The sequence below is a fragment of the Sinohyriopsis cumingii genome, chromosome 16 (assembly GCF_028554795.1).
Source record: "Sinohyriopsis cumingii isolate HCF-2022 chromosome 16, ASM2855479v2, whole genome shotgun sequence".
NCBI lineage: Eukaryota > Metazoa > Mollusca > Bivalvia > Unionida > Unionidae > Sinohyriopsis > Sinohyriopsis cumingii.
Window position 1 is genome coordinate 38,362,951 of NC_142976.1, and position 24,965 is coordinate 38,387,915.

General features: G+C 35.6%; 1 protein-coding gene across 5 annotated transcripts in view; it reads right to left on the reverse strand.

Annotated features, from left to right (window-relative positions):
- Positions 1-13,820: 13,820 nt before the first annotated feature.
- Positions 13,821-24,965, reverse strand: part of LOC149780242 (dynamin-1-like) — a 129,506-nt gene continuing 118,361 nt past the window's right edge. For 4 of the 5 annotated variants that reach the window (XM_089937014.1, XM_089937015.1, XM_089937013.1 and 1 more), the window contains exon 19: positions 13,821-21,001. In XM_089937014.1, the coding sequence (XP_089793140.1) occupies positions 20,935-21,001 (67 nt within the window). In that variant the 3' untranslated portion in view covers positions 13,821-20,934. The remainder of the gene's footprint in view (positions 21,002-24,965) is intronic. The other variant, XR_016415034.1, reaches the window with a different exon arrangement.

Here is a 24,965-nt window from a genome sequence, read left to right on the forward strand (position 1 = left end):
TGTCGGATGTGGCTGAAATTCGTTTTGCAAAGATAAATTAGACTACATGTACTATTTACTCGATAGACTCCTTCCATCTGGAATCTCCTCTCAAAACAGCGAGTAAATAAAGTCCTTGATTAACATCTCGCTTTACTCAGTGTTATCAGCACCATTAATTTTATCCAGTTGCAGTTCGAATACAAAACAAAACTTAAGTTTTAAGGTTAATCACCAGTCCTAACATATTTCCTGCATAACAGTTGTACTTTCGTGGACGTAGAATATCTCCTGCTCATTGACTGTCGGAGGTCAGTATAGTAAGCATAACGGAAAGAAATAAGTATGTGTCAGATGTTTGTACGACTGTATATCCCAACACATACTATATTATCGACACCTCGAATATTGCTCTAATGTTCAAAAACTTTCAGTGCCTGGCGAAGATGAACAGATTTTACAATTTACAAATTACAGACACAAGATAAAAGTGCCTTTTATAGCATATGCAGATTTCGAGTTAATTTCACTTCCAGAACAAGGAGTAGAAAATAACCCTGATAAATTTTCGACAAGGAAAATAAATGAGCATATTCCCTGTCAAGCTGCGTATAAGATCGTGTGTACAGTTGATAAATCTTTATCAAAACCAGTAAGGATCTACCATAGAAATGAACCAGCTGTCTGGTTGCTAAGGAACCTTATCGATGATATACATCGTGATATTACAAAGACAGTAGCAATGAAACCACTAACAGTACAGAAAGAAGCTGAATTTTCCAAAGCAGAAATATGTTATATCTGTGACATTGCGCTTTTGCCTTAAGATAAAGTAAAAGATCATGGACCGGCACATGACAAATGTAACTTAAAATATACAGCACCGGATTTCATTTCTATTGTATTTCAAAGTTTCAGAGAACATGACGTTCATATTATATTTGAAGCTTTCGGTAATAAAATGCTGGAAAATTAGTAACAACAATAAAATAAAGTGCATACCAAATATTACTGAAATGTATATGTCATTGACACTTTGCAAGTTGAGATTTATTGATAGTCTGCAGCTTATGGCAGCATCTCTAGACAAGCTTGTGATTGGAGCAGATTTTATGAAACGTGTCTACCTGACAAAGGTGAGTTTTATCATGATTTGCATCTTATCAGACATTCTTTTGCTCTTGGATATATTTGAAAATTTCAGAGCTGAACTACGGACTCAACCCAGCATGGTACTATATTAATTTGGAAAGCATTACTCAAGCATAGTAAAATAAAACTGGACTGCTAACAGACCCTGATATATTCAACTTTATTGAACCTGGAATCCGAGGCGGAATAAGTGTCCTGACAAAAAATAGGCCAAGGCTAATAATATATATCTACCCGACTACGATAGTACAGCTCGATCAAGATTTATAGCCTATCTAGATGATAATAATTTGTATGGCTACGGCCTGTTGGAGTCTATACCAGTCGTTTTAGGTGGATCACAAAAAAAGTTTTTCTCCCCCTGCGGGTCCGGGGTTGTAGAATTGGCCCGACGTGCCTCGCTACGTGTCGTAAAAGGCGACTAAGTAGAGGCAACCTGTTTGCCGTGGGTTGCGTCCCATGTCGGAGGAGGAAAGGATCCTGGTAGTTGAGCAGAGGCTTTCCATGCAATACACTACTTTGGCCTCTACTTCTCTTAGACAGGTGGTCAGGATGGGCCTGGTTCCGACAAATCGGCTGGTCACGCCGAGCCCTAGGAAGTCTTTATTTACTCTTTCACCTTCCTTATCTGTCTTCTTGTATCTCTCTTGATACCACCATTGCCCCTATATTCTATTCCTCTATCTTTCCTTTTTCCAAGTCTTAGAAGACTTCCTAGAAGGCGGTGGCTTAACAGGTCAATCGGGGGGTAATTTTACCGACCTTAGAAATTGGCGACTTCAGGGTCAATCAAAGGTAATTTTATCAACTGAGTATGGCATCTGTGTATCCCTGGCACTTGAAAAGTGTCCCCTTGTTGGGCTCCTTGGTGGGTGGGGAGCACGGGTGCTGAATGTTTATTCAAGCCATCATGGATAATTCCAAAAAACACATAAACGTACCAAAACTGGATCAGAGTCGGATGATGAGCCATGTAGTGTGGAATCCTTTCCTCGCTTCATGGTCATCCAATCGAAAGACGAGGATAAACAACTTGCTGCACTATCGCCATTTATAGTCGAAAAGACTATACTTGGATTAGTCGGCAAGCCGAAAAGTGGCAAAAAACTAAAATCAGGCGGCCTACTTGTAGAGTGTGAGCGAAAAGCACATACTGAAAATGTCTTAAAAATTAAAACCTTTCACGATATTCCAGTAACCTGTTTCGCCCACTCTACACTTAATACATCAAAAGGCGTCATTCGTTGCCGTGACCTAGCTGGTGTCGGTGACAAAGAAATTGTCGAGGGCATGAAAAATGAAGGTGTCACTGCAGTCCGCAGAATTCGTATCAAACGAAACAACAATCTGCAGGACACCAACACTATTATACTCACCTTCAATAAGCCAACAGTACCTAAAGTGGTCAAAGTTGGCTTCCTACAAGTTAAGGTTGAGATATACATACCCAATCCCCTCCGATGCTACAAATGTCAAAAATACGGTCATCATGAAGACCGATGCTCCAGAAGCCAAATATGTGGCCGATGTGGAGAACCCTCTCACTGGGAATCCGAGTGTAAAGCCAGTCCACACTGCGTAAACTGCGGAAAAGAACACCATGCTAATTCAAAAGATTGCGATACATGGAAACAGCAGAAGGAAATCTAAAGGATTAAATACACATCCAACATTCCTTATCCAGAGGCCAGGAAGCTTGTTCAAGCTAGATCACTTCCCGGGCCATCCTTCTCAACTGTAGTGAAGAGCAGCCAAAAAGCAACGAAAGACGCACAAACTCAAACAAACCCACCTGAATCCCATTCCGACTCGAACATCCTGCACTACAAACCCCAGAAAAACTCAACATCGACACAAACAACATTCAACAATACTGCACCACCAAGATCACCGAACAGTAAGAAAAAGTTGCAAACAAAAAGGCAGCAAAAGGGGTCTGATGACCCCATAAAGCTGCACAATAGGTTTGGAGACTTGGAGGACATGGATGCAGAAGAATCTGCTCCATGTCCTCAAGGTGGCTCCAGACCTAACAACAAAAAATACACCCTCGTACTTCCTCCAGATAAATAACCAAACAGATTGCCTCCGCGAAAGGTCTAACCTAGCTCCAGAATCTTTAATATAAAGTTGTAATGAAGAACACCATCTTACAATAGAACTGTAGAGGACTTAAAGCCAACTACCATGATATTCTTCTGCTTTTAAACGAACATGATCCTGCTGTACTATGTCTTCAGGAAACATTTTTGAAAAATACGGATAACATCACACTTAAAAACTACTGTCAAAATGTTGACAGGGCCTCAGGAGGAGTCTGTTATTGTAAACAACAGAGCCCCTTATAGCATCATACCTTTAAACACAAATTTACAAGCCATTGCTGTAAGCGTCACTCTACATCGAGTGATTACATTTTGCTCTATTTATTTACCACCAAACACTAACCTAGTACCAAACGAATTAGACGACCTTGTTCAACAGCTTCCCACGCCATTTGTTTTACTCCGGGATTTTAATGCCCATAACATTTTATGGGGATCGAATCATATAAGTGACAGAGGTCACAAAGTTGAAGACCTTATTTCTAGACACGATCTGTGTCTATATAATACCAAAACACCTACATATTTACACCCAGGCACGGGTACATACACATGCATCGATTTGACAATTTGTTCTCCTTTGCTGCTTTTGGACTATGAATGGAAGGTCGCTGATGACCTTCACAGCAGCGATCACTTCCCAATCTCCCTTGTAAGTCATAACTCTACAATTGATGAAGTAATTCCACAATGGAATTTAAAGAAGGCCGACTGGGCCAAGTTCGAATCACTCTGTAAAACTAGGCTGAATGAGGATACAGTTTTCAATGTTAACGATCCCATTCAGCATTTTACATCTATTTTAACAGACATTGCAGAAGAATCTATCCCCAAGTCCTCAACAAACTGTAAAAGAACCCTAAAACCTTGGCTCACTAAGGAATGTAAGGAAGCCATACGGCAACGCCGAGAAGCATTAAAAAAATTTAATAATCACCGGATGCCCGAAAACTTAAATATATATCGTATTGTCCGGGCCAAAGCTCACCACACAATCAAAGAAAGTAAAAGAGCATCATGGAAGAAATATGTTTCTTCTTTAAACTCTCGTTCCTCTGTTAAGAAAGTTTGGGACACTATACACAAAATAAACAGAAAGAGAAAACAAAACCCTCTCCGACATCTGACACTGAATAATAACAACTTTAGTTCAAAACGTGACATTGCAAATATTCTTGCTGACAGTTTCTCAAAAAATTCCTCATCATCTAATTATTCAGACGCCTTCCGAAAACTAAAAACTCAAAAAGAAAAGTCACGTTTAAAATTCGCATCCAACAACTCGGAAAGTTATAATCAATTGTTCTCACTATCAGAGCTTAGGGAGGCTTTAGATAAGGCCCATGATACATCCGCTGGGCCTGACGAAATACATTACCAGTTTTTGAAACACCTTCCAGAATCATCTTTAACATCTCTTTTGAAACTCTTCAATGATTTATGGATTACTGGTAATGTACCAAAAATCTGGAAAGAAGCAACTGTAATACCAGTCCCCAAACCCGGTAAAGATAGCCAAGACCCCAACAGCTATTGACCAATTGCACTCACAAGCTGTGTGTGCAAAACAATGGAACGAATGATCAATTCTCGGCTTGTCTGGTATTTGGAAACTAACAATTTAATATCTCCTTTCCAAAGTGGCTTTCGATATGGCCGGAGCACCAGTGATCATCTGGTTAGACTGGAAACATGTATTCACGATGAATTTATTAAGAAAGAACATTTAGTAGCGGTTTTCTTTGATTTAGAAAAGGCATATGACACGACATGGAAGTACGGGATACTAAATGACCTGAACGATCTAGGTCTAAAAGGCCGTCTGCCCTCTTTCATATCCAACTTTCTCTCCAACAGAGAATTAAAAGTACAAGTGGGCTTTACCCTCTCAGATCTGCATGAACAAGAGATGGGTGTGCCCCAGGGCAGTATTTTATCTGTGACGCGCTTTAACATCGAAATTAATAACATCACCAAGTGTTTGACTCCTGGTGTGGATTGCTCGTTATACGTTGATGATTTTCTAATATGTTATCGGTCAAAGCACATGCATACAATTGAAAGACAACTGCAGCAAAATATAAACAAAATTCAAAATTGGGCCAATGCAAACAGTTTCAAATTCTCGAAATCAAAAATGGTATGCATGCATTTCTGTCAGTTACGAAAACATCACGATGAACCGAACCTCACACTGGATGGGTTGAGGAAACCAAAGTTTTAGGTATAATCTTTGACAGAAAACTGACCTTTATTCCACACCTAAAGAATTTAAAAGCTAAATGCTTAAAAGTACTTAACCTACTTAAAGTAGTACCGCACACTGACTGGGGTGCTGATAGAAAAGTCATCCTAAATTTATACAGAACGTTTATTCGCTCCAAACTGGACTATGGTTGTGTTGTGTATGGTTCAGCCAGAAAATCGTATCTTAAAATGCTTGATCCAATTCATCATCAGGGAATAAGACGGGCTCTGGGAGCATTTAAAACATCCCCGTGTGAAAGCCTTCTAGCTGAGGCGAATGAACCACCATTATCGCATCGTAGAGAAATGCTTTCCGCACAGTATGCTCTCAAATTAAAATCAAACCCTCTGAATCCTGCTTTTTCGGCTGTTTTTCAACCCAAAGACAAAACTTTATACCAGAATAAACCAAACGCCATACCTTCCTTTGGCATTAGAATATCATCCAGCCTTGACACTACAAATATAGATCTTTCTAAAATTCAGAAAACGTCCATCTCCGAAACACCACCCTGGCTAATTAAACAACCAAAAGTACGTTTTACGCTACACGATGGAAAAAAAATCCGAAACAAACCCTTCCGTCTTCCACAACTCTTACCATGAACTCCTCACCGAATTTAAAAACTACACCAAAATTTACACTGATGGATCAAAGGATGAGGAAAAGGCTGCTGCAGCCTTTGTTTGTGGAAATCACACAACACAAGTTCGCTTACCAAATGGAGCATCAATTTTTACAGCCAAAATCAAAGCAATAGACCTTGCTCTGCAGCATATAGAAAAGAACCATATTTTAAACAGTATCATCTTCTCCGACTCGCTATCAGTACTCCAGTCTCTACACAATAGAAAACAGGAGAACCCATTATTAAAAAACATACTCTTCAAAAATACCGAGCTGAGTGTCTCCCACAATATAATATACTGTTGGTTACCTAGCCACATTGGTATTAAAGGTAACGAAAAAGCAGATCGCACTGCTAAAATGGCCCTTACTCAAGAACCATCTGATTTTAAAATACCGTATACTGATTTTAAACCTTGTATCAGAAAGTTCTTTCGTCAGAAGTGGCAGGCATCATGGAATGATGCTGTGAATAACAAACTTCATGCAATAGAGCCAACTCTAGGAGAATGGACTCCTTCCTACAGAACCATGCGTAGGGAGGAGGTAGTCATTGCAAGAATCCGAATTGGTCATACTTATATCACCCACACCCACATACAGAAAGGTGAAGACCCACCAGAGTGCGTTTCTTGCAATGAACCATTCACTGTCAAGCACTTCTTGATAGAGTGCTATGACCTGCAACCTACGCGCGATCGTTATTACATTGTGCATGACATGAAAGAACTTTTTGATACTATAAACATCACTCGTATTTTAGACTTCCTGAAAGCCGTAAATATTTACTCAAAACTCTGACTTTTATGCTATCACCTTATGCAGTTTTATGCAATATATATACCGTCCCATTTTAATACCTATTCATCGTTCTTACATCTCCCGTTGATTGGGAAGCTTTATTTTGCACCGTTACCATCTTACCGTTTTTAGTTTCAACCAATTCTTCTTTTATATCGCTGGTCGATATAGGACCTTTATAATTTTTTTAAAAGTATACAAATTACATTTTGTTTGGTGCTAAATAGCCTAACAGTGCTGATGCGCCATTAAAAAATCAATCAATCAATCAATCAATCAATCAACCAAAAACGTTTTTCAAAGAAACTGATAAAACTATACCAGATGATGTTAGAAATTTCATAAAAGTTGATATTGACTATCCTGTTGAGCTGCATGATGCTTAGATTGATCGACTATAATTTATTATGTGATAAGCAGAGAAATTACTCGTCTAGTTCTAACACTAATGGTAAATCTGTTGTTCGAAAACTAGTTCCTAATCTGCTTAACAAACATAGATACGTTTTGAATTTAAAATAAAAAAAAACAGGCACTTGATCTCAAACTTATAAGAAAAATTTGTGTGCTGGATTGTAATCAATCACCGTGAATAAAGACAGCATGACGAGCAGTTGCCAAAACAGAATTTGAAGAAAACTTTTTCAAGCTTATTAATGACAGCATCTTTGGCAAGAACATAGAAAATGTCAGAAAGCAAATCAATATTGAAATAGTCAATAATGTGGAACATCGTAATAAACTTGTAGCATCTGATGATTTTGTTTGTATGAAAAAATTTAATGAAATTTATTTGCCATTCAACGAAGAAAGGCGAATCTGAATTTGAAAAAGCCAGTTTATGTCAGGTATGGCAGTACTTGAAATATAAAAATGGCCAATGTACCAATTTCATTACGATTTTGTCAAAGATAAGTGCCCTGATGCAGAGTTGTTATTTACTGGCACAGACTCGAAGATTAAAATCTGACGATATTTATCAGAGTTTTATCATGAGCAAGAGATGTTTCATCTTTCAGATTATAAAAAAAATACACAGCAGATTCCACTGGTGATAAAAAAGGAATAGGAATATTTAAAGATGAGACAAACTTCATTCTTACCGTAGATTTTATAGGATTGCGTAGTAAAATGTACTGTCTAAAACTAGCTGATAATAAAGTTAAGAAATGAGCTAAGGGAATTAAAAGAAATGTGGTAGGTAAGGTGATAGGATTCGACAATTATAAAGCTGTGTTAGACGGATTTTCTAGTTGAGATGATGGCAGTAAGATCAAATTATCATAAAATTGAGACACACATTATCATAAAATCTGGTCTTTGTAATTTTGATGATGAAAGATACTGCTCTGATAGAATTAACACATTTGCATTAGGATATAAAATGTCTGATAATGTCGATTTTAACAAGGTGGATTTTCTAGATTGGTTATTACAGTGAATCTCTAGCGATTTCATATAAATTTTATGACAATGTTAGGTATGTATAAAACATAAATCACAGTACTGTAAGAAAAAAGAAGAAGGGAGTATCTGACGACAAGGTTGAATGACGATGGCTATCTCTTATCTTGGGTAATTGTTATATTTTTCCAGTGTGAGTAAACATACCCCCTGGTGATTCGCTAAGTGCGAAACGTAATTTTAGAGATTCAAAGGGCTGTCCAGGCTGATTTTCAATTTGCAATTGTTGGATCGCTATGCGAGAGAGTTTTTAATAAAATATGCACACCTAAGTGAACCCCGGTAGCTTTGAGGTTCAGAGGTGCCATGCGAGTTGCACCTGGAGTTAGTTTTTTGTTTACAATTTTACAATTACCCATTTTAAGTCTTTTTCAATAACTGCAGGTACTCCCCCAATTATAACAGTTTCTGTCACGGAACGCAAGACAATATGTCTATCACATTTTCTGGACTCGCATGAAGTAGTTACCACTAGTTGGTCTAACGTTTGTCTTTATGCATTAACCACACGGATACATAGCTCTTACAGATGTATAGATGAAATTTAGATGTATAACTACACAAAGCAGATGCTGATCAGAGCGTGTGTAAATTATAGATTTTTTTGTAAAATTTTGTGTGAATATCAGGTATAGTAATTTTGAGTAAAATATACATATAAATCGCTAGCAATTTAAAGTCATGGAAACTGCAGTAGTAGACTATTGAGCGTTTTTCAGGTCCTTCACAAGTAATCAATAATGAAATCGACACTGCTGCCTCAACAAGTTGTCTTCATTTTTGTTTATACTAACATGGGGGCCTTGGAGGGGGTAATCATAATAGGGATTTGGCAGAAAAAAATTAACTATAGTCTACTACTGTATTGGACATCCTCTAGTCTTAATGAAGTGCCATGGTCTCCATTAAAGGGTCTGACTTTCTTTGAGACTGAATGGTTTATTGTAAACTTCAGCATTAGAAGATTTGGACTTTTTCATTTTACAATGCCAGAACCCTGTCAGTGACATGGGACATGATCCACGGCAAACAGGTTAAGACAACCATTCTCCTCTTGGACTAGCAGCAGAATGCTTCGTGCCTATTAACCATCTTTGAGTGTACGTGGATAAACATTTTTCAGTTTGTCATCGACTAGTCTCACCATTATACATTTAGAAAACTTCTTAATGTATAATGTTTTGTGGCAAGTGGCTTGTAAATAAAGGGTACAGTATGGTGATACTGTCACAGTCACAGTAAACAACATGAGAAACGTTCAATTGATGATGATAATGTGTTAATCTGACAACTGATCTTTTAGTTCCCAACTCATGGACTTTTGTGATGTGAGAACTTTTCTTCATGTCTATACAACTCTGATACGAACCTAATGGTATTTTCCATTATATCAAGTAAAATAGCACCTCTTTGGTTGCTTTATGTTGCTCTAATGTAGTTTTGTTTTAGTATGTCATATACATTTACGGATGTCATATTCGATTATTTACAGTTTCTTTAATGCAGTGTAATGTGACGAAGTATCTGTCAAACCAAACATGATCACTGTAATAAGCACAAATTCAACTGCATAGAAAATAATACATTTTTTTTTAAAGAATCATCTGTACTTTTCACTCCGACACAGGTCTTTTTATTTTTTCACCCAACCTATTTTTCAGCTTCCTCTGTTCTCTATTGAAATTTGTCTACATAGTGTTAAATATTCAGACATTCATCTTGTTCAGACATTCACTTATGTCCAAGGCTTGTATCTTAAATGTCTGAGGACAGAGATTGCGACGCATCACAGCTCATTTGTTTTGGCTGATTGACAACATCATTTTGCACTATTTCTCTTATTCTTTCTCTCCTGCTTTGAATGTATGCTTCATTTGCCAGTTCACACATTGAGTAGTTTTATTTCAGTATGCTGGTTGAAACGTGTGTTAATCGGTCCTAATTATAAAATGTGCAAATCGTCACATTTCATAATTTTTATCTCCCCAGTCAAATTGCTTGCTAACGAGCAGTCTATGAAATGTTGGTAAATTAACATTTCATACAGTTTCATAATTGTAAAGTACCACAATTATAGGATTGTATCAACTCTATTGCAATATCACATTATAATAGTGCCATTAGCAGAGTATTCAAGTGTTTTGGCACATTTTCTGTATCACCTCTATGAAAATCATGTTGTAAGGAGATTGGTCCAGCTATCAAGATGTTTTTGTGCTGTTTTAATCAGTAGTAAGGGAAGTAGTCCAAATAATATTTTGTTGGGTGGATGGGGAATTTTATGTAAGTGGTCAAGCTGTGAGCAGGAGGCTACTAGCATTGGTATTTCAAATAGCATTTTTTGTTTTTGTTTCATATAAAAAAATGTCCAATATAAATTTCACTAGTGATCAAAAGTTCTCATTAGCTCCTTCTCATTAAGTGGAACCTAAGCGAGTGTTGAAATGCAGTCTCAATCTTCTCTACCCAGAAGTAAATTACTTGGGCAAAATACATAACCCTGCTGGCTGATACGAGGACTGAAATACCTTTCACATAAAGCCAGTGGCTGCTGATAGAACCACTACTCTTCAACCAACAGATCTCCTCTTTGTCTTTTATTTGCTACAATAGTAAGGTTGGATATACCAATTCCATGACCTCCAGGATCCATACCTTCTGTTGTGTATATTTGATTTTATTGTTTGTAAGCTTAAAAATTCTTTTTTATTTTTGATTTCATTATATGTCAAAATAATGGTGTTTTGTTTATTAGGAACTCAATATTTTTTCAGAAAACAGTTTAACCTTAACTCTTCAGTTGTAAACACCTAAAGCTGACTTAGTTCCCAACCCTAATCCACAAATCACTGAGACAAGTAAACAACTTTTTATTTTTATCTTTTTCTTAAGAGTCAAATGATTGGATTTTGTCAAGGTCATACTGGGGCTATGTGCTTTTAGGTGTAAATACTTCTCGAAAATTCTGGCAAGTTGACCCTCATCTGGGAATCTGTTATGCATTTCAAGTTACTGTATATCTTTGTTTACAGAGATATCTCTCAGTTGGGCTTCTAAACAGTGGGATGTAAAGGTGTTTCTTTTATTTAGTCATTATGGGAATTACATTTTAATGTTTATTCAAATTATTTGGATTCAAAAAGAGTGATTCTTTTTCCTGGAAACATGTGAGTGCATATACAGAATTCTTGGACAAAGACAATTATTTATTGAAATTCAAACACTATTTTCTGTGTTTCACAAAGGACTGTAAACATAAGCACCATATCGACTACAGTATATGTCATCGCCTTCCATTTGGGATTCTTCTTTGGGACTTGAATTCATTAGAATATTTCATTATTAGGGCTTCTAAAATTTGATTCGTGGATTATTCTTGGATTATTTTTGGATCTGATTCTTAAAACCATAAGTTCTTATCAAAGGTCATGTGGGATCCCTGTCCTCAAAGTGTCTCAACAATCGGTTGAGCCACAATGGCCTTTGTTAGTCTCTCAAGCAAGATATGTTCTGCTGTTGGTCTACATTAACCCAGCTGATCCTTGTACCCAGTCTAGAAAATTCAGTGCTTGTACCATCTAAGGATTTTATATATGTAGAAAATAATTTTCCTCAAGAACAGCAGATAAATATGCTATCGTGTGGATAGAATTTGGTCCTCTTGAAAGCACTGAAAGCCAGAACAACATTGTCAGTTTGCCTACATCTATCTCTTCTGAAGATTTTGAACTCTTGTGATGGACCTGGTCTCCTAATCAGACCACACCTGCATTCCCTCTAGTTTCTCCCTCTGGCAAACTGAAAACCACACTGGGATCCTCTGACAGCTCAGATTTCTCATGAATGGGATTTTCACAAATTGGGACCGTTTTCGACAAGAGTTTCCATGCACACCTCTGAACTCCACACCTATTTATGCAGCTGGAAGGGCTAGTTCTTCAGGATTCTTGGTACTTGGAATCAACTACCCTTCACATAAACAATATGGAATGAGGGCAGTATTTCTAGCCCCACAGAGATGCATCAACAAAATTAGCTGCTGTGTGATGGTCTCCTGACAGTGTTAATTTACCTAGCAGACAAGGAGGAACATTTCTCCTTCTGTGTGCATGGCGGTTTGGAATCTCCTACACTTGCCAACCTTGGAATGAATTAACCTACAAGTTCATGACATCTCATTCAAGAAGAATAAAGAAGAATAGTTTGGCAAACTGCTGATTAAAAGGTAGTTATCATGGAATGTTCTCTGCACCAATTTGAAGCCATCTCCACGATAGAATAAAATTGCTGGTGTGTAACCCCCCATTCCACGAGTCTCAAACTGAAAATAAATCATACTGAATGGAACATCAATCCCAATGTTTATAATTAAAAGTAATAAAATGGAGGTCACTATTAAATCAGGCAAAGATGGGGCAACAAAATCCTGCATGAATGCCAGAAAGAAAAAAGTTGCCCTAAAATCCAGTATAGCAGTTGGGGTGAGGTAACCTAGTGACATTATTTCTGAAACTTCTAGACAGAAACTGTCAATATCTTTTGAGACAGTTAATTACCAACAAACAGAACTGGATTGAGAATATAACACTCAAGGAATATGATACACAACTATGTGTGATTTGTATTTTTGAAGTAGCCTTAACAATTTTCAGTCATATCACTACTATGTCTGCAGTGTGGCTGTTTATAGTGAAATCTAGAACTGAGACATCATGCTGCAGACATGTAGCATGATGTCCCACCTAGTCACATTATCCTGACACCAGACCGACCAGTCCTAACACTAACTTTTTAATGCCAAGTGCCTAGCAAGGCAGCTTATGATAAACATAATTAAATACCCTATGTGCATAGTAGTACATACAGCGATGGTAATTTTCTGCAGAGCAGTTTTAACCACTTTATGAATGGTGATCGTCCTTGAAAGATGAGGACTGGCGCATTGGGCCTGTGACATGCATTAACAGATTGAGGGGGTGTTCTGCTTCTTTGATTTCCCACATCTCTGGAAGTCACCCAATGGGAAGAGAAATTCTATTCATATTGAAAAGGGGAATTTCCATATTAGGATAAGAAAGATATGCAAAAAGCAACAGCTATGTACTACTGATGTTAAATTATGTCATCCCTTACAGTTCTATCCATTAGTGTACCGAAGTCCTGCAGCACCCATCTGTGCATGAAGAGGAGTAAAAGGAAACTAATGAAAGCAAAAGCATAGTAGTCTAATGTCAAAATTGTAGAAATAAGAAACTAGGACAAAAGTAAGTAAAACAACAGTATACTATAGTATGAAATAGTGTGCAAACAATCGATCTAGAAGATGAGGCAAGATGGCAATATTTTGTGGGAAACCGTTTCACTGTACAATGGTCAGCACAGCATGTGATGCACAGGACATTACCTTTAGCTCTCTTGGTCAATGAATTACAAATAATAAAGTATTATGATTTCACAACGTCTTTAATATTAAAGTATGTTGTTATATGTCAATTGACTGATGTTGAAAGTGCAGACATCTTGTCAACATAAAATATTAAATCTACGTACATATGAAAAAGTATCTTGCATAAACAATGGACAATATGTCACAAGATTAGCACATCTACAGCAGAAGATTAGTCTAACAATGGACAATATGTCACAAGATTAGCACAGCTACAGCAGCAGATAAGTCATTTCAGTGATATATACAGCCCGATTCGTCTGTCTCAACCTTTTCTCAGGCACAAGAAATTAACTTTTCAACATCTAAAAACTTTAAACTCGATCAAAATGTTTGCGCATATCTGAATTGCAGCATGAATGTCAATGTAAGAAAATCTTTAAAAAATGCAAGAACTTTGAATTAACCTTAATATGAAGAAAATTTGTATTTTGTAAAACAGTTTTCTGGGGGCCACTTACACTCAGCTTGTGTGGCCAAGGGGTTTAATAAAAAAAACTAAGTTATGTATATATTTACCTGCACATACAAACTCCTCCTAAAGACCTACATGGTTCTCTATGTGGTCAATGTATACATATTTGACCCCTTTATTCTGATAAATAATATCAGGGTCTCAATATTTCATTTAAAATCAGGACCTGGTGTTAAATATTTTGCTTAAAAAAGGTTTTTCTTTCCATTCTAAACCGTATGTAGTCATATCGGGCAATACAATGCCCCCTTTCAAATACTAAGAAAGAAAAAGAAAACTTAAGTTGGAAGAAAATTAATGTTTCTCAGTAATTTTTACAGAATAATTGGGACAGGATAAATAATTTGCCTTAAGCAAGGGTGAAAAATCCGGGATTGTGTACATCAGTCAACATGCTACAATATAAAATATATATAGTTTTTACAAGACAATATATTTCATCAAAAATTTATATCTATTGCCACTTTTGACAGGTCACAGAATAATTACAATATGGATAATGTCATCAAGGTCTTCCTATAATGTAAACTAAAAAAAACAACTGTGCAATATTCATAATGATTTATAACAGTAACTGAAACTAATCAATTAGCATACTAAAGGATAGTCAAGAGATCAACTTTTATCAATTTATGAATTTAATCAAACCAGTAACTACCAAGTAGTGTCCCTCCAGTTAGATCATGAAAATGAGAGAGCAAACTGAACTTAAAGGACCACTATATTTAATTGATTACCAGGTTGTTAATGTATGAATCAGTTTGCAATAAACAAATGTGATCACCTTTACTGAGAGACCACATGGTTTGAGAGAATAGGTTTTGTTAGCAAAATGACTGGTCTCTCATACATTTCTAATCAGCTCTGACCTTTTTTTTTGAACCTTTAGGACACGTTCTCTTGCTGAAAAATAGTAAATAAACTTTTTACATGCATACTTAAAAAGACGGTATTTACAACCATGCCTCTATTGAGACCACACCTTCTAGGATTTCTTGCACATAGCCCAAAAATAGTAACTGGGATTCTTTCTTTCACTATGGCAACTCATTAATAGGGTACCCTATTATAAGTGATGCTGCCTTATTCTTGGGTACATCACAGTGATCCTCACTACAATTCTTTCTTGGACATACAAGGGGTACCATTTCAAAGGTAAATTTTTGACTGGAGTAGATTATATAATAGTCTTCACGATAAATCTTTCTTGGACATATCAGGTGTACCATCTGAAAGGTGATTATTTTTACTGGAGTACATTATACAACAGTCTTCACTATTACAATATTCATGGTCCTAAAAAGTGTACAGTTACATAAGTGATTCTGCCTTATACAGGACAGCATTATAGTGGTCATCCCTATATAACTCCGTTCTTGATCGCATATTGGGTAATGTTTTATGGATGATTTATTCATGGGGTAAGTCATACACAATTCATCACCATAACTCCATTCTTGATCATACTGTTTTATAGGCAATCCTTACACGGGTACATTATAAACAAGTCCTTACTGTCATTCTGTTCTTGATCATAAATGGGGAACCATGTTATAGGTGATACTGCCTTACACTGGGGTACCATGCAAGAGAAAAAATATTCAATGAGTATAATTGGATCCAACTCCATGTTATTTATATCAAGGACAGTACTATACTGGGGTGCTTTATCATAAGGGTCACTATATTTTACTGAGGTACATTATAATAAGGGATCATATGCACTAAATTTTGTCCCCACAACAAAGAACTTGCAGTAAAAACTTCTCAAAGAATAACTGCTAATTTGAAAGTGCATGCAGATAACCACTTCTTACATCTGTTACATAGTTTATACTGACAGATAAAACCTGACTAAAAGAACAAAGTTCACCTGACCATAGTACCTGTGAATTTATGACTGTCTCTTATTATTGGTCATGCATGTTTGGTACATCATCAGAACAAAATGCCTCTTTATGAACTGAACACATCAAGAAGTAAATACATATAATATCATAATTGTATATGTAAATTGTACAATATTCCCATAATGGACTATAGTGAATAAAGGCCATTTTTGGCCCCTTCTGTGATATATACTGCATATACACGATGGTTTATATTTATTTTTGACATCAGTTTTGTGTTCACATTTTATTTGTATATCTATTAATACAATGAAACGAATAGTCACAATTTTATTTTATTTTCTACATAAAAATGGTTGCAGAAAATGACCCTTACTCAATATAATCCTTTTATATCAACTGTTTAAATTCCTTAGGAAACAGTCAACTGACTAGATGTAGCAGCAATTTTTAATTAGTATAGTAATACAGGACTTCAATTCCCACCTGTCATTTACTCCTGGGGGCCCTGAGTGGCAGAGTGGTTTAATGCGATCATCCTTACGGATCACTGCCATCTCATATCTGTCTGTGTGGGTTTGAATCTTGGGTTTGGTCAATGTGGGTATGTGAGAAAGCTTGCCAGTAGCTTCTCGTGGGTTGGTGATTCTTTCAGGGATTTTCCCGGGTTCTTACTCCACTATTTATACTGACTGCCATGTATTGCCTATCTTGTGCTGAAAAATGGTGTTAAACCCTACAAAAACAACAACATTTACACCCAAATTTCTAATGTGGGGATAGTTTTGATGTATGTCATGGCATTATTGAGACCACCTGTATTGAAAGACGAAGTGAGAAAGGGGTGAGAGTTAAGCAAAGCATGAATTTACTGCAGTACAAGATATAGTAGTAGTAGCAGCAGCAGCAAAAGTAGCAGTAGTAGTAAGTGTAGTAGCATCTGTGGTTGTGCTAAATGTAGTAGTAGTTGTTGTTGTTGTCAAAGTAGTTAAAGCATTATTATAAATAGCATTACTGCCTTCATATGAAACATTTTTTTAAATTATATCATTTTGGAAGGTGCTCTAATTTACATGGTATAGCATATATAAATGCACCAGTAAGAAAAAATATGATTATTCAGTTGCATAAATCTTAACAATGTGTATGGTCATCGGAAACTTTGATATAAAATATATTACACTATCATAGTACTATATACTACAACATGATAAAATGTCCCTCTAACCCAGTCTGTTCTTTAAAAAACAAAACAATCTTTCCTGAACTTAAAACATTCACTTGACACAAATATGATGAAACTTAAGGAAGATTCAATGATCTGAATGCATGGTGAAAGAACATTACACAAGAATTCTTTTGTATGACTGTGGTTTTCATCTTGTTCCAAAAGGATGTTTTCTCACACTTTAGCTCTTACAAAAGTTAAAGTAGCTATCAAAGATCTGTAACTACTGGGCAACGTAACATAAAATTTGTGTGCCCATTTCAAAGTTCAGGATGTCTAGCTCTAATAATTTGGTTGCCTTAAACATACATAGCAGAAATGTTGTGAGGAATTGATGGTAGAAGATAAAAATGAAGAGTGGTTGTTTTAGTCAAGGGACATTCAACAATAATGTTTAAAAAAACACATGATTATATTAATACAATACATATATCTATAGACAGAACTGCCAGTAGTTTTCATCTGCTCCAACCCTCAAGCCAGCTTTTAAATTCACGAATTATATTTCTAACATTATCTCTCTACATAAAGCCTAGCTTCAAATTCATAAGTCAAGGGCCAAAACATTAATTTCTTCTGAGATAGTTCATTTCAATATGCCTTAGCCATATCTACGTTATGGTACTTGAATAGCAGTAATTTTACTGCAAACTAAATGTCCCTAGTTTTCGCCATGTCTGCATCAGTCGAGTGTGACTGATTACACAGGTGATTTAGTAAACAGGTCCTTTATTAGACTGGCAATGTATTGGATGTAAGCCAGACTAGCCACATATAAAGATGGCAATTTTATGTAGGAAATATTCTCACAATTAAAAAGGATTCATGCTTTGAACTAAATTGCTGATATAATTAGAAAATCTATACCTCATTTTCAAGTTGCCACATTCTTATTCTAAGGCGATCAGTTGACGATTTTCACTTAAAATTCTGAATTTGCTATCATAGTCATTGTAGTTAAGATCCCAGAGAGCTGTAATATTTAATTATAAATTTACTACACCCTTGTATACCCTAATTCATTGGGAGACACTTGCAAATATTTAAATATTGGATGAATGAGGTATGGGATATATGAGGTACTGCTGTATTATACAGACTAAATGACACTGTATTAGCATCATCTTTACATTCATTGGCCATTATTTAGCATATGAAATTGTCCCTGGCTTTTTTCTACTATCAAAGTAATGTAAGGAACATATTACTTTTCCATTTAACACTCAAGTTGTTGAAATAAAATAACAAAAAGTATTAAAAAAACTTGATATGTGTAAATATGACATGAATGCCCCCCACCCCATCCCCACCACCAATATGATACAACAGTAAGACAAAGTCAATCAGGGATCATAATTCCATAAAGTTTCATTGAAAAACCCCATTTTTATATGATTTTCTGCTTTGTAAGAAAGACAATAACAATACTTATGTATGACTGCTATGGTGGCCATACTGGATAAAAGATCTGCACCAATTCAATTTAGGACAAACTAGACACCATTGGAAGTTATTTGGTGAAATAGAATTTTGATATTGACAGCCATTTTGGATTTAATAACAAGATTTTCCAGATGGTCATTGTGGCAGCCATAATGGACATAAGATCAGCATCATTTTCATGTATGACCAACTAGACAATATAAGAAGTCTATAAGCTATACCATAATAATTAAGATGACTGCTGTGATGGCCATCCTAGACTTCAGACTTGCATCATTTTCATTTAGGACCAACTAGATATCATAAGAAGTCTTTCAGTGAAACCTCATGTTGATATGACCATCTATTCTGGAGTAGTGACAACAAGATTTTCATCAGATCAGCACCATTTTTATTTTGGACCAACGGTACACCACAGCAAGACTTTTGGGAATAGTCCCATGTTAATATGTCTTTCCATTCAGAAGGAATAATGATAATAAGATTTTCAAGATGGTTGCCATGGCAGCCATATTGGACAACAGATTAGCACCATTTTTACTGAGTACCAACTAGACATCATAAGTCTTCAAGTGAAAATACCATGTTGAAAATTACCATTCATTCAGGATGAGTAGCTATAATAAAATTTTCAAGTGGCTCATTGGGCAATCTTATTAGAGCTCAGATTGGCACCAATTTCATTTAGGACCAATTAGACACAAAGAAATCCTTCCGTGAAAATCCAATGACAATATGACTTTCCATTCAGGAGGAGAAGCAATATCAAGATTTGCAAGATGAATGCAGCCATATTGGATATTCCTATCGGCATCATATTTTTTTTTACAACCAACTGGACATCATAAGAAGTCTTTAATGGAAACACCATGTCAATATGACCATCCATTCAGGAGGTGTAGCAACAACAAGATTTAAAAATGACCACTGTGGTGAATGTTCAAGCAGCACCATTTTCATTTAAGACTGAACAGACCATTGAATAAATGTGTGTAAAGATTGAAGGCAATCCTCCTTGTAGTTTAGAAGGAAAAAAGTTAAAAAGAAAATTGTGCTAACAGATTGAAGACAAAAGACCATTGTTTAAACTCTTCTGGTTTGTGACTACTACAGCTAAAATCATGATGCTATTGCAATATATTTACAGGACAACATTTTCAACATCATTGAAAAACAATTATATGCACACAAAAATGTATGGCCATGTCTTGTAGTAAGTATATTACACAAATAAATAAATCATAATACAACTTAGAGTCATCAAGATTATAACTATAACTACTGGGAACATCATTTCCTCCAACTGCCTCCGATTCTCTATGCTGCAAAACCAAGGCATTACCATAGGAAAATATGGGTTAACTAGTACAAAACTCTTCTTGTGTACGGTATATACTCACTTATGAGTCAAACTACAAACTGCATGTATCCAGATCTGCTATTACACAATGCACCAGCAGATCTGGGTCTGTACAGTTTGTTAAGAGTAAACAGCAAAACAAACAAGATGGATCCTGATTTGCAGGTGCATTATGCAACAGCAGATCAGGATTTTTGTTGTTTGTAGTTTGACTTATAAGTGAGTATATATGGTAATTCTGAGAACAAATACAAGCATTTTCTGCCCAATAATAACGGGGAAAAAGTACAATTAGCCAACTAGGAACAACATTACACTAAAAACCCTTGTCAGTTTTCAATTCTGGATAAAGTACTTCTTTTGGTTAGAGATGGAAATTTATTCATCAAATCCCTCATTTCAGGGTCAAGCATTCAAACTGGCTAGAAAAGAGATTTTTTTGTGGTCCAATCAAACTGGTATATTTTGACTTCAAGTCCACCATGGCATTATCTTACTGATCTACAACAGCACTTTTGAAATATTACCAACAAATAAATTCACAGCCTTTCTTCTGCTTTATATGAGTAAGGTGTGACTAAACAAGTCTCTACTCTAAAATTATACAGTTGACCATTAACAATCCATCAACAAAGTTGTATTAACTCTGCTGACATAGTGGTACAATCACAATTGCTATTGCCACTATTATGTGGTCCCAGTCTCCCAGAAATGATAATAGCCTATATCCATAATGCAGAACTAGACATCAGCTTCTTAATTTGGGCGTGATGGAACGGAGGGTCTGTCAGGAATTCTAGGAGGACCAACTGAACTTGGACGTCTGTAAATAAACACAAAAATATGCCATTATTGTTTTGTAAATACAGTCAATTTCAGATATACTTATGCCCAAGGTTTATCAAATATTACAGTTTTATATCTAAACTGAAATACTGTTATCACAGATAATAAATGCTACATGAATATGGGGACTATAAGGGGCACTGAAATGATCATTATTAGAAATGAAATATTGTATGTGTTATCATTACATGTGGAGGTTACTCAATTGCTTTAAAGTTAGCACACAATATACAAGATGTCTTGCAACAAAGCAACATTAACCCCCACATAATTTTCTTAGTTATCCTACACTTGCCATTCCAGCTCCAACAGTGGCAAAGTGGTCTAAGGCACTCATCTTCACAGATCACTGACATCTCACCTCTGTCTACATGGGTTAGAGTCTCAGGCTTGGAGAATGTGGTATGTGAGAAAGCCTGCCAGTAACTTCCCATGGGTCAGTGGTTCTTTCCAGGGTTTCCCAGGTTCTTCCTCCATCAAACATACTGGCTAACATGTATAAGTCCTTCATGTACTGAAAAATAGTGCTAAACCATAACAACCAGCACTATCCACTGGGAATGGGTAAATAATATGTGTTGTGTAGATCAACAGACCACCCACAAATGTATGCTAAACTTTACAGTCTCTATCCTGAACCATGTTGGAGCATATGTGCCACAAAGCATATACATGCTTGCAGGATAATAGTCCAACTTTTTCATGGAAATATTTGGGTGAAAAATATAATTCACACAGAAAAATAAAATGAACATTGAAATTAAAAAGAAATCAACATTTCCTTATACATTTCAGACTGCATCTTATCTAACTCTGTGGTAATCACAAGCTGATGAGACATAATTTTAAATCTCATCCAAGTTATGGTTTATTAATAGGAACATCCTTAATTACCAAATTTATATAATTATAGAGACATTCAAATAAAAGTATTAAGAATGTACAACACTCAGCATCACTCAATGTGTACATTTCTCAATAATGTTATCTACATATTCATGATAATAATGGCAATATATTCAACCTATACTGAAAGATCTTGATGGAAATGAGTTATGCCCCTTTACTCTTCTCCTATATTTGTCTTTTTCTTTATGGCATACTGTAATATTAGTTAAATCAAAAATTAGTCTATATGTTTGAAATTGTAAACAACAAGCTGACTGTATTTATTTTGATCATTGCTTGTTATATATATATATATATATATATATATATATATATATATATATATATATATATATATATATATATATATATATATATATATATATATATATATGTATATGAGCTCATCATTCCACATGGTCCACTTCCCTGGAAACTGGGGGGAAAAAGCAGGTAACACTGACTGTAACAGTTAATATGACAACAATCTAACCTTCAGATGACTTCACCTTCAAACTTAGGTAACTGGGTTAACTACATATTGCACTGTAGATGAATGTCAATCATGCAAATGTGAGATGGTATTTTATAGGCACTGCATGTGGCCCAATCCCAATTAAAATATTTAATAAACAAGTAAACAATGGAACCAGTATGCTAGCAACTTCCTGGTGAATAAGTAAAGGTCTAGATAATATGCAAAACTATTTGTACTTAGGCATATAGAGTTATGTTCTAGGAACATATAGAGTTATGTTCTAGGAACATATAGAGTTATGTTCTAGGAACATATAGAGAAATGTTCTAGGAAGTGATCCAAACTGGCCAATTGGGAGCCATGATAGCTCAGTTGGCAGAGTGCTGGACTTGTAATCCAAGGACTCCTGGTCAGATACCAGCTCTGGTCAGTGAAGTCAACAGCCTCAGTAGGCCCTAGGGAAAGGAATTTATCTCCCATTTCCTTCAATGATACAGCTAATAATGTGTTCAAAGTGCCACTAAAAAGCCAACCAATCAACCAACAACTGGCATTTTATTTTCTGATGGCAACATCAAAAATACTTCTGGTATTGCAATGGTACCGCAAGTCCATTATTTTGATACATACACTAAGTTTCATAACATGTGCTGTTTTTTTTCTGTTACACTCTGGAGGAAAAAAGATGGATGGGCAGAATGACAGCTGGAATGACTTACAGAATGAGGGACAGATGAAACACATTTTTATCTCCCCTTGTTTAACAACAAAGTCTGGTATAAAATAATAGAAAGCTGACATGTTAAATATTTATACTACTGAAGAGTAAAATCTTCTACCAAACACAGAGCTCTAGATACAAATTTAAAAACTGGTATTTTACAATCTGATTAAACGGAGCTTTCCCTCATAAGAGAGATCTGACATGATGATAGGAGGTGATGATCTGATGACCTTTCATCCAGAATATATCGTTTGTTATGATAACTCTCCCTGACACTGAAATGCAGCAATGAATCTGAAAGGTAGTTAAAGATATATAGACCAGGAATTCCAAATGTCAGCAAACCATAAACCTTTAAATACATTTTACAGATCTACATATTACAAGTAGATGTCGATTTCAATCAGATTAAGCTATTTACGCCCTGTTTCAGAAAAAATTATTGAAATTTCATTAGGTATTTTATGAAAGCCACAAAATTCAAACTGGCATAATCAGACAAAGTCTTAATCATCCAGGTCCTAAACATGCCTTTCTGAAAGCATTCTATGACTTAATTGCAAAGAATAATGAATGTGCATTTAATATTATGACCTTTCTTGAATGATTAGCAAGTGTTCTCATAAGATTAAAGTAACATCATTTAAAATGTGCGTGGAACATCTGAACGTGAAGCAACCACACAGTTTATTTTTAACACAAAAGAATTTACTATCAGATAACATTGTGCTTCCCCCAAAAGCAATACATGTATGCTGAAAACTTTAAAGGCTTCAAATTCTTAAGCATTATGTGAACATAAGAATTTCTGTATATCCATTTTTGGTTCATTTGTCTGCGTGACATATGCCAATACACTACTTATCTAGAGCTCTGGAACATACGAAAAGGATGCTATTTAAAACTATCCCAACACCAGCAAAATAAATGGGCAACAACTCCTGTAAACCAAGCTATAGTTCCATGTTGGAAATGTAAGTCAGCTTCGCTACATAACCTAACATACTTACAGCGTGTGCATCAAGAAGGGCAAGCAACAAACAAAACAAAACAATCACATCAAAAACGGGATTATAAATAATGCTTTTGAAAAACAAATACTGATTTCAAGTATCATTTGAAAAGCAGACATAACCACAATAATCTTATAATGACCTATTACTATCTATGATCTATGAAGTATCACTCATCTTCCTTTAATACCAATAAATACAAAATTTGCCAATGTATTAACTAATCTGGTTGATATAATTTTCAATACATTTTTTAAATTCTTCTTATGTCAAATTAATTTGGTCACATCTTGGCAATGAACTTATGTGTTGAATTACAGTAATACTAACAAGCAAAATATAAAATTCACCTTTGATTTGGCTTAAAGTATACGTCATTGTAGTCATGTAGGCACCTTTATTGATCTTTAAGAAAAGTTCTTTTGTTGTTTTAAAATTTAATGTTTAAGTAGTTATACCAAAGTGTTCATTCCTAATTTTGAGCTATCTGCACTTTAGCTGTTATCACAAATATCTAGACAAAAATTAACAATCTCTAATGAATTTTACAATGGCAGACAGGAACTAAATTTGGTCAAGAAAGTCAATGTCAGGTCTGATCATTTTAACACAGCACTATTGCACTGGTTTTACACCTAAAACATTTTAAAGAACTTTCATAAATGAATATTTCCGACATTCTTTATTCTATGGAAATCACTAATCTCGCAACTATATGCAAATGCTGGCAAAGCCATCAAGACCAATAATCACACAACCAAATGTAAATACTAGCAAAGCCAATAAGTCAATAAATAAACCCCTAATCACATAAATATATGTAAGTGATAGCAAAGCC